General features: G+C 50.8%; 1 protein-coding gene across 7 annotated transcripts in view; it reads right to left on the bottom strand.

Annotated features, from left to right (window-relative positions):
• Nucleotides 1–848: 848 nt before the first annotated feature.
• The window catches only part of ARHGEF11 (Rho guanine nucleotide exchange factor 11), a 115,337-nt gene continuing 89,532 nt past the window's right edge, over nucleotides 849–26,653 (bottom strand). For 4 of the 7 annotated variants that reach the window (XM_045861680.1, XM_045861678.1, XM_045861685.1 and 1 more), the window contains 26 exons: nucleotides 26,441–26,537; nucleotides 26,199–26,321; nucleotides 23,279–23,302; nucleotides 21,987–22,131; nucleotides 21,587–21,683; nucleotides 20,792–20,821; nucleotides 17,206–17,332; nucleotides 14,149–14,328; nucleotides 14,016–14,063; nucleotides 13,610–13,797; nucleotides 13,145–13,291; nucleotides 12,788–12,867; nucleotides 12,505–12,630; nucleotides 11,804–11,921; nucleotides 10,734–10,912; nucleotides 9,871–9,946; nucleotides 9,432–9,599; nucleotides 8,592–8,682; nucleotides 7,742–7,867; nucleotides 6,986–7,047; nucleotides 5,630–5,848; nucleotides 4,944–5,306; nucleotides 3,787–3,882; nucleotides 2,679–2,926; nucleotides 2,237–2,426; nucleotides 849–1,988 (listed from right to left, as the gene is read on the bottom strand). In XM_045861680.1, the coding sequence (XP_045717636.1) occupies nucleotides 1,930–1,988; nucleotides 2,237–2,426; nucleotides 2,679–2,926; nucleotides 3,787–3,882; nucleotides 4,944–5,306; nucleotides 5,630–5,848; nucleotides 6,986–7,047; nucleotides 7,742–7,867; nucleotides 8,592–8,682; nucleotides 9,432–9,599; nucleotides 9,871–9,946; nucleotides 10,734–10,912; nucleotides 11,804–11,921; nucleotides 12,505–12,630; nucleotides 12,788–12,867; nucleotides 13,145–13,291; nucleotides 13,610–13,797; nucleotides 14,016–14,063; nucleotides 14,149–14,328; nucleotides 17,206–17,332; nucleotides 20,792–20,821; nucleotides 21,587–21,683; nucleotides 21,987–22,131; nucleotides 23,279–23,302; nucleotides 26,199–26,321; nucleotides 26,441–26,537 (3,407 nt within the window). In that variant the 3' untranslated portion in view covers nucleotides 849–1,929. The remainder of the gene's footprint in view (nucleotides 1,989–2,236; nucleotides 2,427–2,678; nucleotides 2,927–3,786; nucleotides 3,883–4,943; nucleotides 5,307–5,629; nucleotides 5,849–6,985; nucleotides 7,048–7,741; nucleotides 7,868–8,591; nucleotides 8,683–9,431; nucleotides 9,600–9,870; nucleotides 9,947–10,733; nucleotides 10,913–11,803; nucleotides 11,922–12,504; nucleotides 12,631–12,787; nucleotides 12,868–13,144; nucleotides 13,292–13,609; nucleotides 13,798–14,015; nucleotides 14,064–14,148; nucleotides 14,329–17,205; nucleotides 17,333–20,791; nucleotides 20,822–21,586; nucleotides 21,684–21,986; nucleotides 22,132–23,278; nucleotides 23,303–26,198; nucleotides 26,322–26,440; nucleotides 26,538–26,653) is intronic. The other 3 variants (XM_045861679.1, XM_045861684.1, XM_045861681.1) reach the window with 3 other exon arrangements.

Raw genomic sequence — 26,653 nt, 5'->3', positions numbered from 1 at the left:
TTTTAAAAAAACACTTTATTTTTAGAGATAAGGAAAGGGAGGGTGAACGAGAAAAACTGATGGGTTGCCTCTTGCACTCCCCCAATTAGGGACCTGGCCTGCAACCCAGGCACGTGCCCTGACTGGGAATCGAACACACGTTTCAGTGTGTGGGATGTTGCCCAACCCACTGAGCCACACCAATCAGGGCTTATCCTTACACTTTCGCACCAATGTATTGTGTATTAATTATCATGCCCAACTAGACTGTAAACTGGCGAGGTCAGCACCTAGCATCATGCTAGGCTGAGGAAGAAGAGTATTAGGGCTGAAAGAGAATTGGTTCTAAGTCCAACAATGAAGACAAAGGAATAGTGGAGGTCTAGGTGGTTCCAGTAGCGAGGATGTGCCCATGTCTGTCAACGCTGGCTTCTAGGGTGTGCTGGGGCGCTGGAGCCTGCAGGGGGATGCAGAGGGCTGACGACAGTGAGGGACTAGTCAGGCCTTTGAGATGACCCTTCCCTTCATGTTTGCTGTTAGAGTCCTGAGGCTCACCGTGGGCAGCTCATGAGGCCTCGTGTCCCTGGATGCACTACTCCTATGTATATACGTATGTACGTGTGTTTCTAAATTAAGTGGGTTAAGTGTCTTTTTGTGTTTTGGCCATGGGGCTCTATAACTTAGTTTGCCTGACAGTAGTTCAGTAAGCACTGGAGCTTTGGGAGAAAGTATGACAAGACCTGGGTCTGGGGACTGGATGCCAAGGGCGAGGAGGGACTTCCTTCTGTCCCTCTCTCCAGTTCTAACGGGTCTCGGGGGAACAACCACATCTTTTATCACAGCAGTTCCAAGAATCACACACACACCACTACAGTTGAAGAATATTTAACTTTTCTTAAAAAAAAAATCTTAACCATGAAAGGAAGAAAATAAAGAGTATACATTATTTTAACAGCAAAACAGTCATTTCCATATCTATATTTTATATATTATATATATTTATATATATGTATATATACACCTAGCACAGTGTGTATATTCTATTAGTCAGTGGGGAGCATTGTGAGCACAGAACAGGGGCAAACGTTGCACTGGCTCCTGGGGACGGTCCTGGGTGAACTTAGGGACTCCAGCATTCCAACCCCCTACCTCTCCTTCCTGGGGCCCAGTTTTTAGCTCCGTACCTGATACACTGGTTTTCTGTAAGGAAAAGGGTGGGGAAAGGAAGACACAGGTAGGGTGAGAAATTCCCCTGAAGATGAGAAGTCCTAGTGGGGAGGGAGTCGCTTGGCTCCCAGCGGTAGAGACCGGACTCCTGAGCTAGCTGGGCCCACAGGGGACTGGGACACTCGGGGCTGGCTCAACCTTCAGGCCCCGATCCTGGAGCTGGGTGTTAACCAGGAGGTGCCAGTGAACCTCCTTTTCCCTCAGCAGTGGCTTCTGTGGCTGCCTCCAGCACTCCAGGAACAGGAACATAAAAGGCCAAAGTTATTTACAATAGCAAAGATGCACATACAATACATACATATTTACAGGAGACCAAGTGACAGAGAGGAGAGGTAGAGGTACCTCCCTCAGCCTTGGGGTCCTGTGGAGAAAGGGAGGGGAAGAAAGTGCATTTACACAGAAGCTCCTCCCTTTCATTCGCATGTCTGAGGGTATCCACGCACACCAGTGGACAAGTGTGTGTGGGACGAGGGAGGCCTTTCGGATGCAGTCAGCATGCGTAGGAGACCGAGGAGACCCGAGGCCTTGGAAGGGTGGGCTGAAGGGAGGGGAAAAGACACTGAAACTGGACTCCCAAGTAACATGCCGGTGTCCCTTGGCAGACCCATCTCCTCAACCGCCTCTACCACGGGAGAAGCTCTAGGGTGTCCCCACCCTGTGCCCTGCCTCAGGCCAGTCCGTAGCGGACGAGTGGGGGTGCAGAGAATTTGATGGTATGGACAGTTACAGTCCTGGGGATGTGGCTGTGTCTGCCGCGCTGTCTTCCAGGGGGGTGCTGGCGCCTGTGGGGGATGCAACAATGACAGTGGGGAACTGGCCTCCGAGATGACCCTCCCTCTTAATGTTTTGCCTGGAAAGGCCTCAAGCTCATGCGAGCTGGGGCAGTTAACTGTACACAAGGGGGAAATGAGAACTGGACCCCCTCAGATGCCCCTTCTCTCCTTACACTGTGTGACAGCATTTGGTTTCCTTACTAGCGGGAGGCCTTCTCCCTCAGGGCGCGTACAAAGAGGAAATCAGCTTCACTCACTGTCCTCAGGGCAGGGTTCCAGTGCTCGGCTGTCCCTGGAGTCAGAGGGCAGGAGCTCCTTTGCTGGAGGTAACAGGGAGCTGTCTGTCCATCTAGCCGCTTCTGTGTGGAAACTGCCCACAGGCGTGGTGCCACCAGAGGACTCGCCCCCAAGGGACCTGAGCAGCTCTCTGTGGGCCAGCTCCAAGTCCTAGAAGAGTCATGGGAATGTCTGCTCAAGCCTGTTCATGAGGCCCCTGGGGAAGCGGCTGTGCCTGAGTGTGGCTGGATGGGCTGTGGGGAGAGCCTGGGCCAGGCCAAGATCTAGAGCTCCCGTGGTCACACACCACTGGTCCGCATCCCTTCAGGAGCTTTGCCATCAGGCCAGGCTCTTCAATGCCATCATGACTGAGCACAGGCAACGTACCCCCCTGCCATGGGGACTGAGCCCTGTTGCACTCACCTTGAGCCTGTTGAGCTTGAAGGTGAGCTGCTCAATGGTTCGGAAGATTAGGCCCATGTCCCTGAGGGCCAGGCTGTGGGGAGAGCGGCTGGGGTGACTTTGATCTCCACTGTCTCCCTGCAGCTGGGGCTGAGGCTCTGTCTGCCAGGCCGGGAGGGCCTCAGGCTGGGAGAGGTCTGTGGGTGGCCCTGCAGAGTCGGTGCTTGAGTCCAGGGGTCCTGCTGGCATGCTGACATAAAAACAGTTCCCTGTCCCCATGGCAAGAGAAAGATGTTAGGAGGCAAATGCAAAGGAAGTGTAAGCTGTTTTCTGTTCCCTTGGCATTCCCTTTGCTGACTGGGCCAGGGAAGCCACCCTGCAGATGAGCTCAGAGCACGCTGGCCTCATGCTGCCCGCTGGTCTCCTGAAGCCCTCCTCCTCTAGAGAGCCTTCTAGATGGCAATTTTGCTTAGTGTGACCCATACCAGGGAAAGATGCTTAGTAATGGAAGTTAGGGGAACAGTAGCAGGGTTGTTATGTTTCATTTGGGAAACAGGGGAGGGACTCCCATTCCTTGAAGGAGGGGTAAAGAGGTGGTGCCTGGTTTTAGGAACTTTTGAAAAGCCGTGGGCTGTAGTCTCCTTCACTCTGCCCCATCTCAAGCTCTGCTGAACTTCAGCACTGCCCCCTGCCCCAAATGCCATCTATTTCATGATCCCCTCAACTCATCACAGGGGGTCAGCCAGCTGCAGGAAGGACCCAAAGGGTCCCTGGCCTGACAGGGCAGTTAGCATAGGCACACACTGAGGAACCACGGACCTCATGTAAGCCTATTTCCACAGTGACACTGGAGTGGTGATGGGTGGGGAAGAAGTGGCTCAGAATGTCAAGCTAAGGACACTGGGCCCAGGGCACCAGGCCAGGCTTCCTGCCCCACCTCACAACTGAGCACAGGCTGCTTACTCTACTGCTCTGCAAGAGGCCTGTGCAACTCTTGACAAGGGGGTGGTGCAAGGTCTGTCCCTGTCTTTGGCCCACAGGCAGGCCTCCAACTCCCAAGGCCACCTCGGCCCTCTGGGCCCCACACTCAGCTTTGGCCTGTCTCTGGCTCCCAGGAGGGGTTCATTACCCGCAGACTTTGCTCCGCCTTCCACTTCAGGTGGCTCAGACTCTGACTGGCCACTCTCTGGTAGTGCAGGGACAGCTTTGCTGCCTGCCACCTCAGCTGCACCGACACCACCACCACCAGGGAGAGCAGAAACCAAAAGAGAAGGGAGGGGAAGGGAAGGAGAGGAGGAAGGAGAGGAGCAGGGGTGGAGAAAAAGAAAAAGGGAAGAACACAGTGAACACAAGCTCACACGTGACCACACCCCAGGGAGCTGCAGAGAACTCTCCCACCAATTCACCGAAGGACAGAGAAGGAAGGTCAGTTCCCAGAAACCCAGGAGAGAGGGCAGACCTTTAGCAGATGGAATAAAAAATGCTCCTGTAAAGGGAGGCAGAGCTGAACACCAGGGGAGGATCAGAAAACCCTGGCCCTAACTCGAATCCCACCCGACTTCTCAGGAACACCCCCCCCCCCCCGCTATGCTCCTTGACCAGCCCTCCCTCTTCAGCCGACCCCTCTCTGCGCCGCGGCCTCCCTCCCTGGGCTCACTGCTCTGGCCAGACAGACCTGTCCTGAGGGACCACCCTGGCCGGTCTCAGCTTTTCTTGTCTTGTCCATCATATCCACAGCTTGGGTGCGCTCCCTGCCACCTTGTTCACTCGCCACCCCCTACCCCCAGAGTCTTCCCAGACTTGTCCTACAGCCCCTCCTCTCCGCTCAACCTCTAGTCCAGTGGCCATCTCCACCCCACACTGCAGTTCCTTCATCACTGCCACCTGCAGGGACGGGCTGCAAGCAGGAGTCCTTGTCTTTCCAAGTCTGAGGCTCTGAGAGAGCCTCGCCTTTTCCTTAGGACTGGCAGATCAGTGGGAAGCACTGGCAGATCAGTGAGAAGCACTGGCAGAGACTTATATTGATGGCCAATTGCTCATCCTCATATTCTAGAATGAAGTTCAGAGATAGTTCAGTATGCTTTACAGTCACACAGATATGAAGTGAAGGAGCTAGGGCTCTGAACCTTGGCTGTCTGACCCCAAAGCCTTTGCATGCTATTAACACGTCTGCGTCCCCTAAAACCCAGTGTGTGCCCCTACATGCGATTTCTAGGATAGGTGGGTAACACTCCCTTTCACCCTACCCAAAATGGCATTCGCCCCCTACTCCCCAGTTTATTTTACCTTTTCTCACAACTTTGTAACTTCCTGTGGCCTCCGGGCTTGAAGCCTCTTCCTCTGGACTCCTGTCCAGCTCAGGAGACTCCCAGACCCCAGAATTTCTGGTCCTTGGGGGCAGGTGTTCCAGAGAACGGAGAGCCACATCCTTCTGTTCTGGCTGGCCCCCTTCTGTCCCTGGGAGCTGGGTGCTCTCCTCTTCAGCCCCAGTGAGAGCTCGTCCAGGGGAGCCTGGGTCCCAGGGGTGAGAGGTGATACTGACGACAGAAGGTGTAGGTGTCAGGTCATCCTCGGGCTCTCCAGCAGCCTGCAGTTCCCTGGGGTGACCTGGCAGCAGGCCCCACAGGATCAGGTGCCGCAGGTTCTCCACTGGAAGGAAACGGGGAGGTAGCCTTCCTGGTACAGGACCCAAACAGTGGCAGGAGAGTGCAGAGGTGGCAGGAGGATCTCTACTCCCTTCCTGACCCCCAACTTGGTGAACCTGCCTTCTGAGTGAAGCTGGAGGGCTCTGGCCAGCCAGCCGGGGCTGAGGGTGGGGAATGGGAGCTACAACTGTGTGTCTGCATCATCTCTCCTCAAGTACAACCAGGGAGACTCTTCAGGCAGGTGCAGGGTTGCAGACATCTGCTAGTTAGCACTGGTCATGCTACTGGGGGACTGGGGACTGATGGCAGGGTCCACGAGGCACTCACCATCTTGTAGGGCTGCATCAGCAAGTCCTTCCATGAACAGGGGGCTTGGGAGGGGCAGGATGATGGGGTCCCTTGTCCTGCCACCTCTATTCTCTCCATCCAAGGACGTGGAAGAGTGAGGCAGGGCACCCAGATCCTTTTCCTCTATGCTGCTCTCATGCCCGGGGTCCTTGAGCAGGACTGGATGCTTCCCTTTGACCCTCTGCTGGGGCCCAGTATCTGTTTTGAATGGGAGGACAGTATAAAGCAGGGCAAGAGTGTGGGCACGTGGGGGTTGATCCCATACCCAGCTTTGGATTTAAGGGGTTGGGAATATTGGCTGATTCATACCACAATGTTTGCTGGGCACCTACTATGGCCAGGCACTGTCCCAGGCTCTTGTTTATTAATAAACTAAACAAAGATCTCTCCTTTGTGGAGCTTATATTCAAGTGCAGGGACACAGAAATAATAAGTTAACTGCCTAAACAGATTAGAGGGGGAGAAGGGCTATAGAAAAGTGCTACAGAGCAGGGTATGGCGGCGGGGGGGGGGGGGGGGTCAGCAGTGCCGGTTATGGTACCAAACGGAGCAGTCAAAGAGGGCAAATTGTTGCGCAGATAAACCCTGAAGGAGGTGTGGAAGTTAGCAGGAAAAGCACTGTCAGCAGAAAGAACAGAAAAGGGACCCAGCCAGGCTGCCTTCCCAGGGAGATTTCTCTCTAAACCGAAGACCCTAGGCTCTTTCAAACACAAGCTATCAGTGAGAATCACCTGGGCCCTCCTGCTCTGCCAATCCCATTCCGGTGACCGCTGTGAGCTCCTGCTCCCCTGCTCTGACCGTTCCTGCCCAGTGCGCTCCCTGATAGACAGCTACTGCCTGCAGTCGTTCTCCGTTAGTGGCCCCTGACTGGAGGAGGCAGGGGGTCCTGGACTCCCAAATGTCCCTCTTCCTCCACTGCTAAATACCTGTCACCAGAAGCCAGGGTCATAGCTCTGACCGTTCCTGCCCAGTGCGCTCCCTGATAGACAGCTACTGCCTGCAGTCGTTCTCCGTTAGTGGCCCCTGACTGGAGGAGGCAGGGGGTCCTGGACTCCCAAATGTCCCTCTTCCTCCACTGCTAAATACCTGTCACCAGAAGCCAGGGTCATACTCTGTTCACGTGAGCTAGTCTAAACTTGCTTTAGTCTGTTTTCCTTCCTCTTCCAGACTTTCTTTCTCCCTCTATTTTTTTTTCTGTTCTTATCAAACCCTCACACCTCTGGCCCTGAAGGTTCCCTCCCATCACCCTCACTCCACCCCTGACCACCTTCCTACCTGTGCCTACAAAAAATGGACTTAGATTTTACGTTCACAAAGACCACTCAGGAGACTTACCTCCAGGGAGCTCCTCTGGTTCTGGGTCACTTCGGAATACTTCTGAGTCATCCAGTCCTACCCTGAAGGAAGAAACAGTGGGAGAGAATTCACCTGCTTGGAATGCCAGCTCTCTGCCAGCCAGGAGGTTGAGAGGTGATGACATCCCACCCTGGCCCCCAGAGTGGGAATGGGCAATGAAGGTGTAGGGTCCAAGAAGGAAGGCGCTCGGTTTCAGCACCTGCTGTCTGACTGGCAGCCTGAGGAGGAGGGTGGGTGCCAGCCGAGCCTCTCCTGGTCCCTGATTCTACCTCCCCACCCCACTTTAGGTGTGGTCTCCATTACAGCCGTGTAAGGGCTGCTGGGGACAGCAGACAGGGAAGGAAGGTAGAGGTGTGGGAATGCCCCTCTACCAGCCTGCTAACGCTTGTTTGCTGAGGCCATCCATCCCCACAGCTGAAGGCTTAGAACAGCAAAAATCAAGGGGCGCCCTGACCAGTGTGGTTCAGTTGGCTGGGCGTCATCCCTCAAAGCAAAAGGTCGCTGGTTTGATTCCTGGTCAGGGCACATGCCTGGGTTGTGAGTTCAGTCCCTGGTTGGGGCACATACAAGAGGTAACCGACCGATGTTTCTCTCTCACATCTATGCTTCCCTCCCTCTCTTCCAGCCTCCCTGCCCACCTCTCTAAAAATAAATGAATTAAAAATCATAAAAACAAAACCCCAAAAACCAAGGGGCTTGGAATCGGGAAGCAAGGGGGCTGGGAGGGCTGAGCACCTGCTGGACCTGGGGCTTTGTTGGGTTGACTCCTGGGGGCCAGGGGGTGGGGGATGGACAGGTGTTGGGGCAGCTCCGGGGTGCCTGGTGGCGTTCCGAACAGCCTCTTCTAAGAGTTCCATCCACCTATAGCTCGGCAGGAACAGAGAGTACTGGTGGTGAGAACAGTAGCCAGTCATACAGTAGCTCCCCCGCTGCCCCCACTGCCCAGAGCCTTTTTCCACACCCCGCCTCGGGGACCCTTGGCCCAGCAGGGCCCCACTTCCCCGCAGTCCTGGCTGGCTGCTCCTGTGTGGCTCTTTTACTTGCAGCTACCAATGATTGAACAGAGTAGAACCCTCTGTTATACTCTGTGCTAAGCATTCTACATTTGTTCTCTCTCAAGTAACTTAATACACACATCTTACAGATGAAAACCCTGAAGGTGAGAAACTGCCTGACTCAGCTTGTCTCCTTCCACTGTGTCACGCCACCCCCAGCGGACTACGGTCAGGGAACGTGGGTGCGTGAACGACTGGGGTGGGGATGAGGGTCCTGGAGGCAAACATCTGAGAAGAATGTGTGAATCTGAAATACTTGATGGGGAAAGGGAAGAGAACTCAAGAAGGAGGAGATGGGGCCAGAAAAAAAGCAAAATGGCTGGGAGATTGCTGGGAGCTCCTCCTCCCTACCATTGCTCACAGGAGCAGCGATGGTGACCCTACAAACTTCTCAAAGTCTGTCTTTTCTCCCACTTCCCTGCTCTAAGCCCTGTTATCTGACTGCTCAGGGGCCCATTCCTGGCTTCGCTGTCCAGTGTCCTCATATACACCACCCTGGTCCCGAGGGTGACCCTTGAGTCAATTCTCACGTGTTCTTGTCTGATGACGTCAATGCCACCAGCTCATAGATCTGGGGTGGGCCCAACTCGGAGGTGCAGATGATGAAGAAGGCCCGTTTATCTGTGTGAGGAAATGAAGGTAGAAGGCACTGTACCGGGGGTGGCAGAGGCCTGACTCTCAGAATGGATGAGAACGCAGCATAAGGTCATCCCCACTTGGGACCTACTTACAAGGGACAGAGGCAATTCTGGAACCCCTAAAGGCATCTTTCATGGTCATCCATTATCCTCCTGCTTTCCTAACAGCGAAGGCTGCTGTGTGTGTGGTGCTTGGGGTTTATAAAACTTACCATGCCCACCATCCCTTTGATACCCCAAGAGGCAGGGTGGGTGTCACCCCCACATTACTGATGAGGAAAGTGAGCCCAGAGAAGGTGGGTGTCAGGCTCTTGCTCCAGAGCCCTTTCCTGGGCACGCACCACTCCGCACTGAAATATCTGTCCATCTGTTCTCTGGACTGTGGAGCTTCAGTCTTCTGCCTGTCACTCTTGCAGCAGGAAGGCTTGTCCTGCTCCTCTCTGCCCAATCCTGTTTACGCATACTTAGCCCATCCTGGGTGCTCACATCTCCTCCTGTGTGCACCAGGTTGTTTATCTTCATCTTGGTCCCCATCCAGCCCATCATCACACCCCACCTTGGATCACATCCTCCTGCTTAGAAGGGTCAGGAAAGGAGGAAGGAGTACAGGTGGACTGGTAACTTCTGTTAACACCCCGGATTGGCCCTGCATCACCTGGTGCTCACTGGTCATCAGTGACATTGATTACAGCTCCAGAGCCCAGACCAGCTGGGACTGGCTCTGCATGGTACCTGTGGCCACGGAGCGGATGAGAACGGCATTGAGCTTGAGCACGGGGCTGAAGGTCTGCTTGCTGTCTGAGGAGCCCACGGCTGTCTTACTGTGGCACTTCAGCAGCAGCTTCTCATCCTGTTTCTGCAGCAGCACGAGGAGGTCCTCCAGCAGCAGCACATGGAGGTCTGGGAGTATGTGGTGCTTGTGAGACATTCCTAGTTGCCATTCCTCCAGTACCAACACATGAGGCACCATGGACTCTGGGACACCTGGTCCCTTGCTTTTTGGTACCCCCCACGCTGTGCTTAAGGAGTCTAAGCTCTGACCCCCGGTATGTTTTAAGCTGCCTCCCAGCTCTCTTACCACCCCTTTAGAGCACCATGTTCCAGGAAGGGAAGTGTGGGGCAGCCCAGTGCACCACAGATTCCCCCTGGGCCCCAGCCCCTCAGCACATACCCAGGGTCTTATCCTTGCTGATCCTCCAGGTCAGGGGCCCCTCATGGATCATCCTTCTGGTTGTAAGATCCAGGCTCTGTCAAGGAGAAACCATTCGTTGGTTCGTTCACTCATTCATTTATTCATTCATTCATTCCATCAGTCAACAAGTATTTGAGAACCTACTATGTCCCAAACACCATGCTAAGGTGGTAGGGATAAGTGATGGTAAGAAAGTCCTTGCTTTTTTTTTTTTTTTAAAGATTTTATTTATTTATTTTTAGAGTGGGAAGGGAGGGAGATAGAGAGAGAGAAACATCAATGTGCGGTTGCTGGGGGTTATAGCCTGCAACCCAGGCATGTACCCTGGCTGGGAATCGAACCTGCGACACTTTGAAAGTCCTTGCTTTTACCCTTGTGAGGGACATAGACAAGTAAAAAAGCCACCACAGAGCTGCGTGCCCTGTGCTGTACTGGGGGATATGGCGATGGCTCTGGTTTTGGTTTTTCCTCCACACCATACCACATGCCATCCTCCTTCCCAAGGAGGTCATTCTCTGCTTTACCTGCCCACCCCTTCAGCTTTATTCCCTTCCAAAGGGTCTTTACCTTTACCTCATGTCTGAACTCCCACCTCTGCTCTTCCCAGCTAAGTCCAACATCTAGTCTTTATTGGTGAGGCTGTCTGCCCACGTCTCTCCAGGAAGGACTGGTTATGGTGAAAAGAGGCATATGCATTCCAGGGCCCCACCACGCTATCCTACAAGGCAGGCCCACATCTCCTGCCTTCCACTCTCCAGGCCCTGACCCGAGTTCTGCTCCTCAGGGTGCCCAAGAATGTGCAGGGGGATGGAGCTGACCATGCTGCCCCCTCTGCCTTTTACCTTGAACTCTGCTGCCAGGGGGTTGCTGGCCCTCTCCAGGGAGGTGGTGTCAAGGCGTTTCTGGTAGCCCTCTAGACGGTGCCGGTTCTCTGTCTGCTTCACTGCTTCGTTCACATACTTGAGAATTTCTCGGCACTGATCCCGGGCCCGGCAGAGCTTCTCATGCTCAGAGGTGCCACCTACCAATAAGCATAGGTGAGGTAGTTAGGGGTTCCTGCCTAAGAAATCTGTAAGAGTCCAATATGACCTGGCTACTTACAGCCGTGGTTACTGGCCCACTGCAAACCAGCAGGTATGGGTATGGATACGTTACCCTTACTTAACTGAGGACCTCAAGCGTAACATTATCTTTTACTGAGGGTCACAGGATTTCAGACCACTGTTTTGAAGATGCTAATAGCTTTTAGGAATTCCTGCCTACACCACAACCAACTCCACAGATGTGGGGGGACAAGGACAGACTATAGGTGACTGCAGTTACTGTGCCTCTAGGAATACCTGTTAAATTAAGCTGAGGTTCCTCACACTTGCACACCCTGTCTCCAACGCCCCAAATTTGAGAGTGGTGAACGATGCTCAGGATCCCAGGAGCAGTGAAATCCTGGGGTTAGACCCCCTCATTCAGCATGGTCCCTACTCATTTAGTTTTCACATATGGCTGCGTCTTTTGTGCACTGCACATAGGCATCCACCGGGGGAGGGCAGGGGCGGAGAATGGGGACTAAAATCCAGCCATGGCACCTGGTGAGGGACCATGATCATTAGAGAAGCCACTGTGCCCTCCGTGGGCAAACCTGTGTCCACTCAGGTGCTGTCCTGAGCTGTACAAAGGCCCCACAAGGGCTAGAGGTAGCCCTCACACCTCCTGCTGCTACTGTGTACCTTATTTTTTCCAAAGGGCATTTACAACCATTATCTTCTTTGAGACTGACCATAACAAGGCCACGATGAAGATCCTGAAGACCAGAGAGGCTGAGTGACTTTCTAAGGTCACAAAGTATGTTAGCACTAGGACTAGGGTCTGAAACGAGGGCTGCCGCCTCCCACACTAGCCCCGCACCGAGCCCTACCCTCTGTGTACTTGATGATGCTCTCCAGCAGCAGTGGGTATTTGGTCAGCCGCTGCATCTCAGAGATGATGAGGTCCCGCAGCTGTAGCCGCCGGCACTGAGGGTGGCTCTCAGCCTCCTGGACGACAGGGGGCACAGACAGAGGGAGATGTCAACCTGGGGTTAGGAACTGGCTTATGGGCTCAGGACCTGGGTGGGTGTGAAAATGCCAAAAAGGTCCTAACACCAGGGGGTAACTCCATGATGGTAGCTTCTTCCTTGATTATTTAGGGACAGCTTGGTGGGGGCAGGGAGACAGAAGTCCATGGAAGGGATATGGTTAAACAAGCTACATAGAGCAGGTGTTATTCCCACTTTATAGGCAGTACACACATGAGCCAGACCTGCTGACTGCTTACCCAGTATTCTTTTCAACAAACAGTAGCGTCTGTCTTGAGAGCGAGTGGGTATGTGCCAGTGTTTCTGGAGAGGTGGTGTGAGGGAGGGTACAGATGGGTGCAGGGAGTTCCAGATTATCCTCCCCGCTAGACAGGGTTTGGGGGCCTTGGAGCTGGGGCCAGAAGGGAAGTTCGGGAGACCTTCGGTGAACCTGGTTTGTCGAACCTGGTTTACAAACCCTGCCCCGACTTTATTAAGATATGACTGACTCAGCCAACTCTTAGTGGCAATGAGGGAACGTGGACGGATGGCCAAGGATGCACCTGCATGAAGAGCTGGAATCGGCTCTCCTTGCGCTGCTTGGTCTTGATCAGCTCCAGAGCTATGGATTGGTACGAGCAGAACTGGGCGGCCACTTGCTGGAGCTCTTCTCGGGCAGGACCATCAAACTGAGAGGCAGAATGGACACAGGCCAGGCATCACCACATCCCTGCCCGAGACTGGTCCCTCCCTAACTCCTCCTTTGTCACATCCTCAAGCCCTGGGTAATGAGCCCTGCCTCCCCATCTCCTTGAGCAGGAGAGCAAGAGAAGTTTGCCACTATACCCGAGCAAGCATGAGGTCACTGATTTCTTTGATGATGGGACCTTCTTCCCGGAGCTTCTTCATGGCTTCACACCAGGAATCTGGGGCGAGGGGAGAAGAAATGGGAAGACCTGGGATTGAGCTGCAGGGGGTCTCTGACAGCAGTGTTGTGGGGAAGGGTCCGGAAACCAGTTACTTTGAGGGGAACCGGAATGCTGGTTTCAGGTTATCCAACAAGCTCTCTCACAAAGAGTATCTGGCAAGGGTTATCTACACAGGGAGGTCCTGGCTTATGGGAAAAAGTGGAACAGAAGCCTGAAGGCTAGTCAGAAAGGGATGTGGAGAAGGAGGGAGGCAGGAGGGAGGAAGGCTCCTCACTGTGGATCTCTATGAGTTCGGGCAGGTTGGGAAAGAGCCGCGCTAGCTCCTCCCGGGGCATCAGATTCTCCTTCTTCATTCGCTGGTAGAAGATCAGGTCCAGGACCCGGAGTGTGCGTAGATGGGAAGCCTCTGTCACAAATAGCTCTGAGCAGGGGTAGTGATGGGAGGAGTGGAAAGACAGGGAGAAAACACATTAGCAAGTATCTAGAGTCACTACCGTGACCACCACAAACCACTATATTTCAGGGGTGACAGTGCTGTTTGCAAATTGCACATCAACTTTTCTCTCACCAAAGAGTTTGCACTGAGGTGTCCCTTACAGGATCAACAACATGGACCTGGTCCTGTTCCCAGAGTGCCCCCCCGCCATTTACTTCTTACCACCCTTTGTATCTTAGGTGCTCTGCACCTATTTTCACATGAGTTAGAGTGGAAATGGGGTGAGGTGGAGTATGTTCTCACCGTTGATAACCTCCTGCCGGTCAATCTCCCTCTGGTTTAGCCCAGCCACCACATCCTTGCCCACTGTATGCTGCCAGTTTTGGGTGTCTGGCTCTGGCTCCAGGTCAGACAGCTGGCCCAGGTCATCCTCCAGGAGGTGGGGGAGGAGGACATCTGTGCCGAACCCCAGGCTGGGGGACTCAATGCTCCTGGAGAAAATGGGCAGCTTAGCTTTGCGCAGAGAAAAAACTCACACATAAGATTTGTCTCTCCCTCTCCTGCCAAACCCAGTACCCCATCTCACTGGAAAGCAGTAGGCCATGAAGAAGAGACACACACCTAACCAGCCATCCAGGGGTGAGAGGAACAGCTGAACATGGCTGGGACTTGGACACCAAAGATAGATGCTACTGCACCCATCACTCACCTGCGGCCCATTTTGGGGGTGAAGGGAGGAGTTGGGTTTTCAAGAGACCTGTGGAGAGAATGTCAACTCTCAGAAACCCTCTGCCTCTGCCCATGTGCTTATCCATGGCCCCAGCCACCTGAGCCCTGCCCACCTGGTGGAGAGGCTAGAGGCCGATGATGAGGCTGACTGGTGGAGGCGGGCAGCCTCTGCTGCGGCATCCATGTCAACATCACTGCGAGAGCGGGGCACGTTCTCTGTCTTCCGAGAGCGTTTTAGCTCCTCCCGGCCCTTCAGGCTCTCAGAGCGGCCCAAGCGAATCTCTGAGCGAGAGCTGGGGGAAAGGGCAAGACACCTTAGGGTCCGAGGTCCTGGCCACTTGTATCTGCCTCCCCATCTTAAGGGCACCTCAATGGTGTGGATTCTCCACCCCTTCTCCACAAAGGGCCCAAACACCTAGATTCACCAAAACACCAAACTTCCTAGATTAAAGATACTTCCCAACGATAACCTGCTTCTGCTGCTCTACAAAGTTCTCCCTCTCCCTAGCCTGGGATGGAAAGGGCCTCTCATCTTGCTCATGACTGATCAGAAAGGGATCCTACAGGAATGGTGAAATTTGGGACTAACAGAATCAGATTTGCAGAGTGTTCTAATGCCAAAGAAACCAGGCCCTGTCAGGAAAGCCATGGACACCAAGTCTGTCATCAGGGACTACCAGGTCCCACTCTGGCCACCCCTCAGCTGTCTCGTGGCCAGTCCATCTTTGTCCTCTGCTGTGGAACAGGTCAGCTCGCACCATGGACCCTGCTTGAGGTGAATCCTCCCTTTTACAGGCACTGCCTTCACACAATCATTCTGGCATTCTCTACACAGCCCATCAGAAAATTCTATCTGCTGATAGATCTCCACTCCTCCAGTTGTAATTTGGATTTCTTCCATTGATAACTTGCCAGCATCCTTCCTACGCTTCCATGTCCTCTTTTGGGAGCACATCAGCTTGGCAGCGCACTTATAGGAGCCTGTTTACTGACTGGCAGGAACCTGTTCCCTGTCCTGCCAGGCTTGGCTCCTGAGTATTTCTGGGGCTTGACGAGATGCTGACAAGTGGGTGTTGCTCTCTTCTGAATCCTGCAGCACACCAGCCCTGAGACAGCCAGCATCTCTGAACCCTTCCTGTCCAGGACGGTGCCGCCCCCACAGCCCTGCTGGGCTGCTTCTTTGTTGACATTATTGTTAATCCACACTGTGCCCTGTCTCTAGGACCACAGGAGGCCTGTAGAGTCTGGAGGGCCCTAAGGAGCACAGCAAGGTGCTGCACAGGAGATAAATGACTTGTCTCCATCCATCAAGTACCTCTATACTGTCAGAGGACCTACATGCAGCAAGCCCCACCCCAGCATCCTGAGGGCTTGTAGGTAGGGTTAGAAACCACACTGCCAGCTGATCCCCTATTGAACTCACCTCAACCCCCTGAAGCCTGTTAGAACAACTCCAACCCAGACTAACTTAAAACACTTTCACCAGTGCCCACCAATGGGTTGTTTTAGCATGACAAACCTTGTCCAGTGAAGTTACTGAGGCTACATAGCTAAGCACCTTCCTTCAAGTGCCATAAGAGGGTAACACTTCTATCAAGAAGTGAGGCACATAACCTCTGGCCAAAAATTCCTGGAGGACCGCCTTCTCGAATCAGGGGCTTGTTATACCTGCTAAATGTCTATGATGACCTCTGACCCACTGTGCTGACACTATTTCTTCTAAAGTTGCTTGCTAGTAAACTTAAGTCACCAAATCCAAAGGCTTCTGCTGAGAGTAAATTTAGGATCCTAGTGAATGTCTTAGGGCAAATACACCCAGCAACTTCAAGAATACAAGTTTGCGAATAGCCTCAAATATTTTTTCAAAATGTTGACCTTAAAATCATGTATTTATTACATCTGTAAGACCATGCCTACCCCAGCAATTATATAATTTGTATATTTAATTTACTCAGTAATATTAGAACTCAACCTCACCCCAGCACAAATCTAACTTTTACCTTCCCTAAATATTTGTTAATTCTCATTTGGCAACATCATCGAACACATATTAAACTAACAGAATGGAGTAACCTTCCATACAAGCAGGAATGTCCCACACATGGGTCTGACAACCAGGTATTTTAGAGGTAAGTGGTTCAGCTACAAGGCTGCTGCTTACTGGCTTGCCTTTGTGCCTGCTTTCACTTAGCCCAGCCCAGTGGCTCAGACTTGAGTGCACACAAGCATTATTTTCCTACTGCTATACCTCAAGGGTGACTTAAAAAATTTGCAAGGATATTTCCGACTATAGGCAAATTTCACTTAAGTGCGCGCTGTAGAGTTTCAGACATGAGCTTACTGTCATCATGCCACAGTCAAAAACAAGTCTGAGAGTTTGTCTAATACTAGAAAAGGGTTCCAGTTAGAACCTGGCCAAGGACAGAGACTATGAGAGACGTCAAAGTTCCTCTCTATTCTTGAAAAGAGCAATTTGTTTTGAATGGATGAACTTTGTACCTCTTTGTGGATAAGGACCTCCGATGCTCACATTTCTAGCACTGCCTTGCAGTCGGTTGCCTCTCACATGCCCCCAGGTGGGGACCTGGCCCACAACCCAGGCATGTGCTCTGGCCGGGAATTGAGCCAGCATCCTTTAGGTCCACAGACCAGCACTCAATTCACTGAGTCATACCAGCCAGGGCTAGCACCTGCCTTTGAAGCTCCAAGTAGAACCCCATCTCCAGCTCTCTTCCTCATGGGCATTCAAGACTGTCTTTTGCCTGACTTCCCTTTATCTCAGGACTTCTCTTCTTCCCCCTCCAGTCTCCTCTAGCCTGTCATTTAGGGTTTCCCGATTAGCTGCTTCATGCTACATAATCTAGCTCATTCTTCAGATGAAAGCTGCTGAGAGTCATAGTGTGAACCACAAGAAAATTTTAAAGGCACGTGGTTCCTGGGCTAGAAGGGTGGGGCCCTGCTCTCTCTGCTGTTGGTTTAAATGCCAACACATATTATGTCGTCTTCTGAAGACATCCAGATGGGAAGGTTGTGGAGGGAGAAAGAATTCCATAGTAGGAGCCTCACAGTCCAGTGGAGGGGCTAAAGTAGTTGGAATTAAACCCTAGCTCCAAACCCTGTCCATGTGTCCCTCTTTGGGCAGTTGGCAAGTACCATCCAGCCACTGCTACCTGTCGCTCTCCAGCAGGTCCTCGGGAAAGCTTCCTGTTGAGAGTCGCTGTGTCCCAGGTTCTGGGGCATCATACTGCTGGTTGTTCTCAAAGTGCTGAATGATGTTCCTTACGTTGCCTGGTTTGACTGGAAGCAGAAAGATAATGAAGGACATTCTGCTTTCTGTTCAGGGACGATGTCTTGGGGTCCTCGCTCCCCTCTAACCCAGGAGACAGAGCAATGAGCAAGTATGGATGAGAACAGTGTGGGGCTGAGAATCAGGAAGCACAGTCTAGTCCTGGCTCTTCTACTGATAGGCAGTGCGGCACGGGCAGTCCCTCTACTTTTCTGGGTTTGCTCTTTTTTATCTGCAAAATGAGAGAGTTTAGAAGTACATATTCTATGGGTATTTCTTTGCACTCTCATATTCTTTATTACAATAATTCATCTGCTTCAAAACTGTGACTAGGTTTTCCAAGAGACACATACAGGTTAAAAAAAAATAGCTAGGAGGACCAAAAACATATCTACATGTAATCTGACCATGGTGCCAAATTATATCAAGCATTTTTCAAATTTGTATTACTTTTAGAGTTCATGATTTCTGTTCTTTCTTGGCTCTCCTTTCTGATCTTTCTGCTCCCCATACCCCTAACTCCTGGTCTCCATCCTTAAGAGAATCAAACCCATTATTACCAGTGAGGGAGGCTGAGGAAAACAGAGAAGAGATATTCTCTGGCATTCAAATTCCAGCCCTTTTTCAAAGCTAAGACAAAAGACAGCTATTCTTGTTTGAAGAAGCAAACAGGGCATATAAGAGAGTAAAAAGGCACATATGATGCCTTGCAGAGACCTGGAAAAAGACATACTCAGTGGCTCTCATCTTCAAAGTCCACTAGGTCAGGTCCAAGTTCAGTGATATTAGAACAGGAGTTGGGCTAGAAATGCTGCTCTTCCTGAGACCAACAGGAAGGGTCAAGTGGGACTGGGGAGGCAATGTAAATACCCCAGAGGGCTCAGCCCCGATCCTAACCATGCTAACCAATGTCCTGCCCCTGCTTCAGATTCTGGTATCTACATGTACAAACTCACAAATTTCCCTGTGTGATGAAACTCTAGTTTCATAGGAAAATTTCCAAGCAGGAAGCTAGGGTAATTTTTTTTTTTTTAACTGCTGAACAGGTGGCTGTGTGAATGGGACAGGATAGGGGTATTACCATCACTCCCATTTTGGAGCTTGGGGCCAGATCTGCCTGTCCCCGACTGAATGTACATCTGGGCCTTGGGGCAGAGGCAGGAGCCAGGGTCAGCTGTGCAGCCTGACAGCCCCAGCTGCCCTGGCTGGGTGATGATGGAGCCTGGGAATATCCTATTAACAGAAAGCCACAGGCTGAGTCCACTGTTCCCTCTCCCACGGCCACTTGGAAACTGTCCTGCTGTCCTTAGGATATAGTTACGTCCTAGCTGTGAGAAGAAACATCTGTGACTGTGACATCTGTTATAGCTGCAAAACCCAGAGCACAGGGGGAAAAGTTGATGGGAAGTAGCACATTTTTTAAAAGAGCGAAATCTCACTAGCAGCCTTTGCTCTCCTTCCTCCATTCTCTGAAGGACAAAAAAAACTAAATAAAAGTAAACTGTGTTACTAACAACCAAATACTTTTACTAATAAAGAAGGGCAACAGTTGATGATCCTAAATGGCAAAACTCAACATTGAGGCTTTCTATCTTTGGTGGGTGTTTGGTCTTTAGATATGAATACAGATCTGTCTGGTATCCTGGGAATATGAAAACACAAACCACGTCAAGAAATTATAATGAAAAGATCTGGCTCAAAGAGATAGTGGACACCCAGCGTTTTGATCCTGCCCTTGGGATCAGCGACTCCACCCTGGGCTTTCCTGTCCCCTCTGAGGGTGACACAAGGCAAGTAACTGGGGCGTGACTGCTCAGGTTCACAAGAGCCTGCTGCCTGCCTCATGCCTCCCCTGGGCAGGGCGGATGGGGAAAATGTATTAAAAACTGAGGGCCTAGGTTTCAAGGCCATTCGTTTCTCTTTTCCCATTGTTATATAATTACTTTTCCAATAATTATCTGTTTTAAAAGCGCATAATGAATATGAATTTAATAATTAAAAATTTATAGATGTTATTTTCAGTTGCCACTTTTACATAAAATAAATTCCAGCAACAGAATAATTTCCTGATTGCATCCCACTGTTACCTTCCTCCATAGATTTATTGTAGAACCTAGAAGTGTTAATTACTTAATCGTATGCATGTGGACCTCTCTGCTGGGAAATGCACCTGTCTAATTCTAGGTGCTAACCTTCTTTGGGTTAGTGTTTATTATGCATATATTTTATTCATTTATTTATTTATCAATTTGTCTAAGAATTGGTATTTAAAAAATATTTAATAAGTATCTAAATTTTAAAAACGATTTTATTTATTTATTTTTAGAGAAAGGGGAAGGAGAAAGAGAGGGTGAGAAACATCAATGTGTGGTTGCTTCTCATGGGCCCCCAACTGGGGATCTGGTCCACAACCCAGGCATGTGCCCTGACTGGGAATTGAACCAGCGACCCTTTGATTCACAGGCCCACATTCAACCACTGAGCCACACCAGCCAGGGGTTATGTATATGTATTTTAATGCGTAAATTCTAGAAGACTGATAATCGATACTCTACATATTCAGTTAGATATTCATTCTTTTTTAACTGTTGCAGTAATACAGTGGTGGCAAAATTAAGAGTCAGAGAGATGGAGGTACTACACTGAAGGGTTAAACAGAATAGGTGATATAAATTAAAACTCTCCCAAAAGAGCCCTGGCTGGCATAGCTCAGTGGATTGAGCACAGGCTGTGAACCAAAGCATTGCAGTTTCGATTCCCAGTCAGGGCACATGCCTGGGTTGCAGGCCACGGCCCGCAGCAACCGCACATTGATGTTTCTCTCTCTCTCTTTCTCCCTCCCTTCCCTCTCTAAAAATAAATAAGTAAAATCTTTAAAAAAAAAACAACTCTCCCAAAGGAAAACTGTTGTAGGACCATTATTTACTAAAAACCCCCACATACCCTTTAAAAATGAGGGGTTTTGTTATTATTTTGACTGAGAACAAAAATCTGAGGAACTTGTGCAGGACGTTTCAGTGTGGGAGGGTTTCCCTCATTTCTATGAAATCCTAGACTTTTGGCACCTCATCCACGGAGAGGGGACAGAATGAAAGAGGAAGGCCTCAGGCTGTGGAACAGTTGTGGGAGGGCCCAGAATCTGGCCTCCAAGAAAGGCCAAGAGGAGCTCCACCTGAGGAGGACTGTCTGGGTCCCTCCCAGCCCTGCAACAGGCAGGCATGGGGCAGGCATGGGGCAGCCCCCCCGCCACCCCCCCGCAGTGTCTTGTCACAGAGCAGCTTTAGCAACAAGGAGGAACATATAAAAGAAGTGGAATAGGAGAGGGAGGGAGAACCGGGGCAGGACAGGAGGAGAGGGTGAAGAAGAAAAGGGAAGGAGGAAGGATGGGATTTAAGGAGGAATAACGGGATTTGGGAAATGGAAACTCAGTGCTAATGCAAAGAAAAATCCAAAGAAAATGGTCCTTTTACCTTCCACAGGGGACAAGGGAATATGAAATGCTAAAAGAAAACAAACAAAAACAAAAGTAAACCATGAAAAGTCAAATTAAAATAAAAATTACATCAAGCTGGAAAATGAAAAGTAATGGCAAAAATCAGGGCTGATCTAGGAGTCCCTTCCCCCTCCCGCTAAAACAGCGATTTCAGAAAAGGCAGCAGTCCCGCCCCAAGGCCCTCACAGATTCCCAGGACTAGTACTGGGGGGCTCTTAAGAAATGACAGCAAGGGCCAGCGGCAACTTCCAGACAAATGATACAACGAAGAATAACCACAGGCTCAATTAGTTGGGTTACTGATGGCATTAGGGGAACCTCTGGGACCCAAACCTGCCATCTTTCCACCTAGTTCTGCTTAATGGTAACTCAAACTCCCGTCAAGGGCCCATAATTGCTCCTAACACACAGGCCCACAGGAGTACAGATGAACCCCACCAAAGAAGGTAAAGGAAGCACTCAGTATCAACAGAGCAAACCTGCCAAGGGGGAAATATTCCTCTGTATGACTGTTTAGTAGCTAACAACTGGTTCTGAGTTCCTAGACTAAGACCAAGGGACTGGCATGGCCTCCTTGCCTCTGGAGCAGTCACCTGTCCCTCAATAGCCTGCAGTGGCTGGCCCGGTGAGAACCCAGCGGCACTGAGAGGAAGCGGCAGTTTCAGAGTTTGGGCCTGTGGATCCCAGAAACAATGGAAGACCTTCTGCCATCATACTGGTCTGCGAAGGGGCTGAGGTCCCAACTCAAGGCTGTCGCTTTCCAAGTACTCACTACTCTGTGATGAGCTTTTGGGCTTCCCGATATATTTGAGGATGGGGTTTCGCTTCTTGTCCTCCAAGGCATCCTTTTCTTTCTTGGAATTGCTGCTCTGTTGAGACAAGAGACATGGGGTTTGGAGAAAGTCCTAATAACCAGACTTGGCCACTAATCACTCTGCCACTGCTCCGAAGACTGGGTCTAAACAAGTAACTGGAAAGCAGACCCACACCTGTTCCCTAAGTTTGAAGGGAGGGTGAGAGCTGCTCTCATGTGAAAAATTTCACTGACTCCATGGCCAAATGTGGTGGGATGAGCGAGATAACTCCAAAAGGGCTTTCCTAGTCTGCCATCGAGGACAGAACTGACAAAGAGGAGATAGTTTCTAGGGTAGCTTGGTTACTAGCTTGGTTACCTTCTTGGTCTTCGGGAAGAAGGGTAGCCACTTGTCCTTGTCAGGAGCAGATGGGGCCTTTTCAGCTGTGCTGGAAGGTCGAGCCTCTCGAAGCCGGATCCCAGCATGGCTCATGTAGGTGCTGAGAGCGAAGTCCATGGGAGTGCTGGAAGACAGGAGCGGGTGCTGACTCAAGAAGGCCCAATCATGCCCCTGCCAGCAGCAGGAAGAGTAGGAATGCTGCTTCAGGCTCCATCACCCAGTAGGGTGGCAAAGGAGTAGGTATGGGCCAGGCCTGAATACTTGAATGCGGCAGCAGCCAGAAGCTGCCTAGAAGTCTTGGATGCTATGACTCCTGGGAGAAATTGTATTCTTTCCCCGAGTAGAACTCTTCCTAACACAGGGATGCGGTCAGTGGAAGGGCATGTCAGTTCCCTATAATGGAAGCAAACGGGCCATCAACAGGCCTGGAGAGCCAGCTGAGGCCCACAGTTAATGTCTTTAGGCATTTAAGTGGGGATGGAGTAGCAAAGGAAAGGGGAGAAATGCTCGCCCACCTCTGCTAAGGCAGACTGCCTTCACCACCCTTCCACTGCCAAGTACAAAGAGAAAAAGAGATGGATAGGACCTGTCAAGTAGCTTCCAGTTGCCACAGATGAAACTGTCCAGAGCTTTGAGTTTAAAAATGGATTTGGCTTGCAACTGGGTAGACAGATTGTCCCCTTTGTGGATTCAGTGAAGCAAATGCTTCAGCCCTGGTTTTTTCCTCTCCTCTTAAACAGACTTCTAACCCCATCTTCTTTCCCTTGATAAGTGTGTGGATGTTCAGGGAATGCTTACTCATTTTAACATTGGCTACTAAGAAAGAGATCTGTACACAGACTACAAAAGAATTCATAACATGTGCTAAGAGAGAACATATGTTATATCCCAGCTCCCCTTTGCAGGTGCTGCTCACACAGGCTGTTTCTTTCACTGTTACTTCTTGAGGTAGGTTAGGAGAGAAAAATGGGAAGGGAGACCCAAGGCAAACAGGGATGAAGAGGATGCAAGGTATGGGAATACTGGGAGTGATGGCAGCTCGGTGTCTTTATACTGAGGAGCAGACACCTGTCCCTGGCAGTGATCCTGAGCATCAAGGGCCTGGACCTCATGACCTGGTTGTGTGATGGTGACAGGGACTCCTGGATTTAACCTTGGAGAGACAGTGATTATATGATGCTAGGGACTCTCCTGTGATTGGCAGAGATGGAAAAGTACAGCAGCTCACCCCAGTCCTTTCCACCCCGGAACCATACCATAGACTCACTCACCTTCTGTCTTCCTCGTATTTGAACCTGGAACAAAAGGAAGAAAAGATGACTCAGACTGCAAAGGCAGCAGCTCCTCTGTCTCTGCAGAGACTGGGAGGAGGATAAGTTCTTTACAAGAGGAAGGGAGTGTAGTGGGGAGAAGGGAGGAGTGTGATAAAGGGTCAGACTGGACTCTGGGTCTCAGCTCTGGAGCCAGGGTGGGGCTCAGGAAGGGAGAGTTCTCATTCTTTCGAGGGACTCGATCAACACAGAGTTATGACGAAGATGATGATGTCCTTCTAGCTGAAAGGAGGGAATGTGCTCTGAAGTTATTATGGAGGAAGAGGTGCCTCCTTATGTTCACTTAGAACCAAATGAGGGGTTGGGCTGACAGAGAGGTCAGAGGAAAGAAGGTGAGAGAGCAGAGATGATACCTTGAGACCTGACTTAAAGAAACCTATTTAAAAGAGGTGAATGATAGTAACTGAAACTCCCATTTGAGTGTTAACTATGGGCCTGGTACTATCCTAACCTACTGACAAGTAGTATCCCATCTAATTCTTAAAATAATCCATGAGTAGGTATTCTTCCTCCATGTAATGAGACGGAAGCTCTGTTGCTTTAAACAGAAACCATTACGAGTGGGAAGCTTATGCTGTAATAATCCCGAATAAGTCTCAGTCAGGTTTTGCCTCTGTCCCCGGACTGGCTGTCACCCCTGACCACCATCTGACTGCAAGGGGCCCAAAATGCTTCAGGGCCTGGCTGAAGGCCAGAGGGCTGTTTTCAGAGAACATGCCTTCCCTGTGTGATCTCATCTAGTCTCATCTCCATCCAGCCCAGACCTCTTATCAAATACCAGCTTCATATACGCAGCTGCCTATGCAAATCTCCAAACTGATGTCTGAAAAACATCTATGTCCAAGACAAGCCTCTACTGGTCTACTACAAAACTGTTCCATACACAGTCGTCCCTTTGGTGAGTGATGGCATCTTTGTCTTTTTAGCAGCTTAGGTTAAAAAACCATGGAGCCTTCCTTGACTTTTTAAAGGAAATCCTACTGTTTGCTCTACTGTCAAAATAGACTGAGAGGGGACATCTTTCCACAACGTCCACAGCCACCACTGTGGTCCAAGCTCCCATTGTGTGGCTCCGGACACTAACCTCCCTTGCTCTCTCACCCCACACACCACCCACACTCGAGTCTCTCACAGCTCCAATGACCCCCCCCAGTCACTGAACAGTAAAAGTCATAGTCCTTACGACAGCCCACAGGCTCTGTGTGGCTGTCCCTCCTATTACCACTCTGACTTTAGCACTGTCTCTGAATTTGCTCTGGCCATACTTGTCTCCTGCCATTCCTCAAGTAAGTCCAGTACATTCCTGCTCTGCCCTGGCTAGTCTCTCTGCCTGTGATGCTCTTTCCCCCAGTGCCTTCGAGGATAATTCACCTACTTTCTCTTTTTTTTTTCAGAGAGGGGAAGGGAGGGGGAAAGAGAGGAAGAGAAACATCAGTTGGTTATCTCCTGAACGTGCCCCGAACCTGTAACCCAGTCACATGCCCTGATCAGGAATCAAACTGGTGACCTCTCGCTTTGCTTGATAATACCCAACTGAGCCACACCAGTTAGGGCTAATTCCCAATTTCTTTTTCTTTTAATTTATTTTTAGAGAGGGAAGGGAGGGAGAAAGAGAGAGAGAGAGAAACATCAATGTGCGGTTGCTGGGGGCCGTGGCCTGCAACCCAGGCATGTGCCCTGACTGGGAATCGAACCTGCGACACTTTGGTTCGCAGCCGGCGCTCAATCCACTGAGCTACGCCAGCTAGGGCTTAATTCCCACTTTCTTAATCAAAACTGCACACCCCTGCACTCAAGCTCCTGAATCCCACAGCCTGATCTATCTCCTGCTCCCCCCAGCACTTATTATTTTATTTATTTACTAGACATTGCTTTCTCTCCCCACTAGGACACCGGTGCCCCAAGAAGTATTGTTTGGTTTACTAATGTATCCCAGGAGCCTAGAAAAATGCTAGGCACACAGTAAAGACTCCAGAAATAGTTGCCGAATTAAAAAATCAGCGTTAGTAGAGACTATGGAGATTCCCTAATCCAACTTTTGCCTTTTTATAGATGAGATTAAGGTGTATGAAGTGACTTGACCAAGGTCACACAACTACTGAGTAAAGAAACAGTATTGGGCCCTGGCTGGGTAGCTCAGTTGGTTAGAATGTCATTCTATATACCAAAAGGTTGCAGGTTTGATTCCTGGTCAGGGTACATATGGGAGGCAGCTGATGTTTCTCTCTTTCTCTTTCCCTTCTTCTCTCTCTAAAATCAATAAACATATCTTCGGGTGAGGATTAAAAAAAGAAAAGCAGCAGCAATGGGGTGAAATCTACCACTAAGCCTGGAAGTGTCCCCACAAAGCCATCACAGGAGGCTGCAACACTCTGGAAGATGGGACTGGACAGGAGCAATGACCAGTAGCTATGGCAGAGGCTCCTTAATAAGTTTAGTTAGATTAGTCTGTTGATGTGATTAGTTAAAAATGGTTCACTTTCCTGTAAGTCAGTTCTGTCTGTCTCCTGAAGGAACCTGATCCACTGGAGACCTACAGTGTGACTCTCGTGCTCAGCTGGATATGATCTTAGAGGCGGGAAGGGAGAGTGGTTAGGCAGAGGGGTAGGAGGGGAAGCAGAAAGCTCACTGTGCTCTGGGAGCCTGTGGTTTGTCAGAACCACCTCATGACCATCAGGAGCCCTAGGCTTTGCAACTCTCTTGAAATACTGTCAGCCCTTAGCATGAGAAATGCACTCCCATCTCTCAGGGGAAGTAGAATCAGACAAGAAGTGAAAAAGGGGGAGAGGTTGGTAAACAGACCCGCAAAATATCACCCTATTCAGCATGTTTGGGGGTAGTAGTGGAACCGGAGACTCACAGAATATCTCCCAGGGCAGCCAGCTGCTTCTCGGCCACTTGACGTTCTCGGAGAGGGTCTCCATCCAGGTCTAGCAGGTCGTTTTCACCGTACAGGCTACCCAGTCCCAGAGTGCGCTTTGTTCTGAACCAGAGAGATCAACAGACAGATATTCAGAAATAGTGAGGCAAACATGAACACTTAACGAGATACATGCATCACAGGGGAAAGAAAAGGGGTGAGGAGGACAGGGGCCAGGACACCTGTAGTCGTGGATCTGCTCCTGAATCTCTGGCATGGCTGCCTCCTGAGCTTCAGAGAGAACGCTGCGCAAGTCCTCACCGCTTCGCAGCCGCAAATCTGTGGTGGGAGGGAGAGTAGACAGAAGTGGGGAGGGATGTTGGGGAGGAGGTCAGGTTACAGAGTGTGTCCAAGTCTTATGGCACAGGGAGGGGAGGCTAGCCTTCTGCCCTCCT

The sequence above is a fragment of the Phyllostomus hastatus genome, unplaced genomic scaffold, assembly GCF_019186645.2.
Source record: "Phyllostomus hastatus isolate PE091 unplaced genomic scaffold, TTU_PhHast_1.1 phas_scaffold_216, whole genome shotgun sequence".
Lineage (NCBI taxonomy): Eukaryota > Metazoa > Chordata > Mammalia > Chiroptera > Phyllostomidae > Phyllostomus > Phyllostomus hastatus.
Note: the sequence above shows the minus strand (reverse complement) of the source record. Positions and strands in the feature narration are given on the sequence as shown.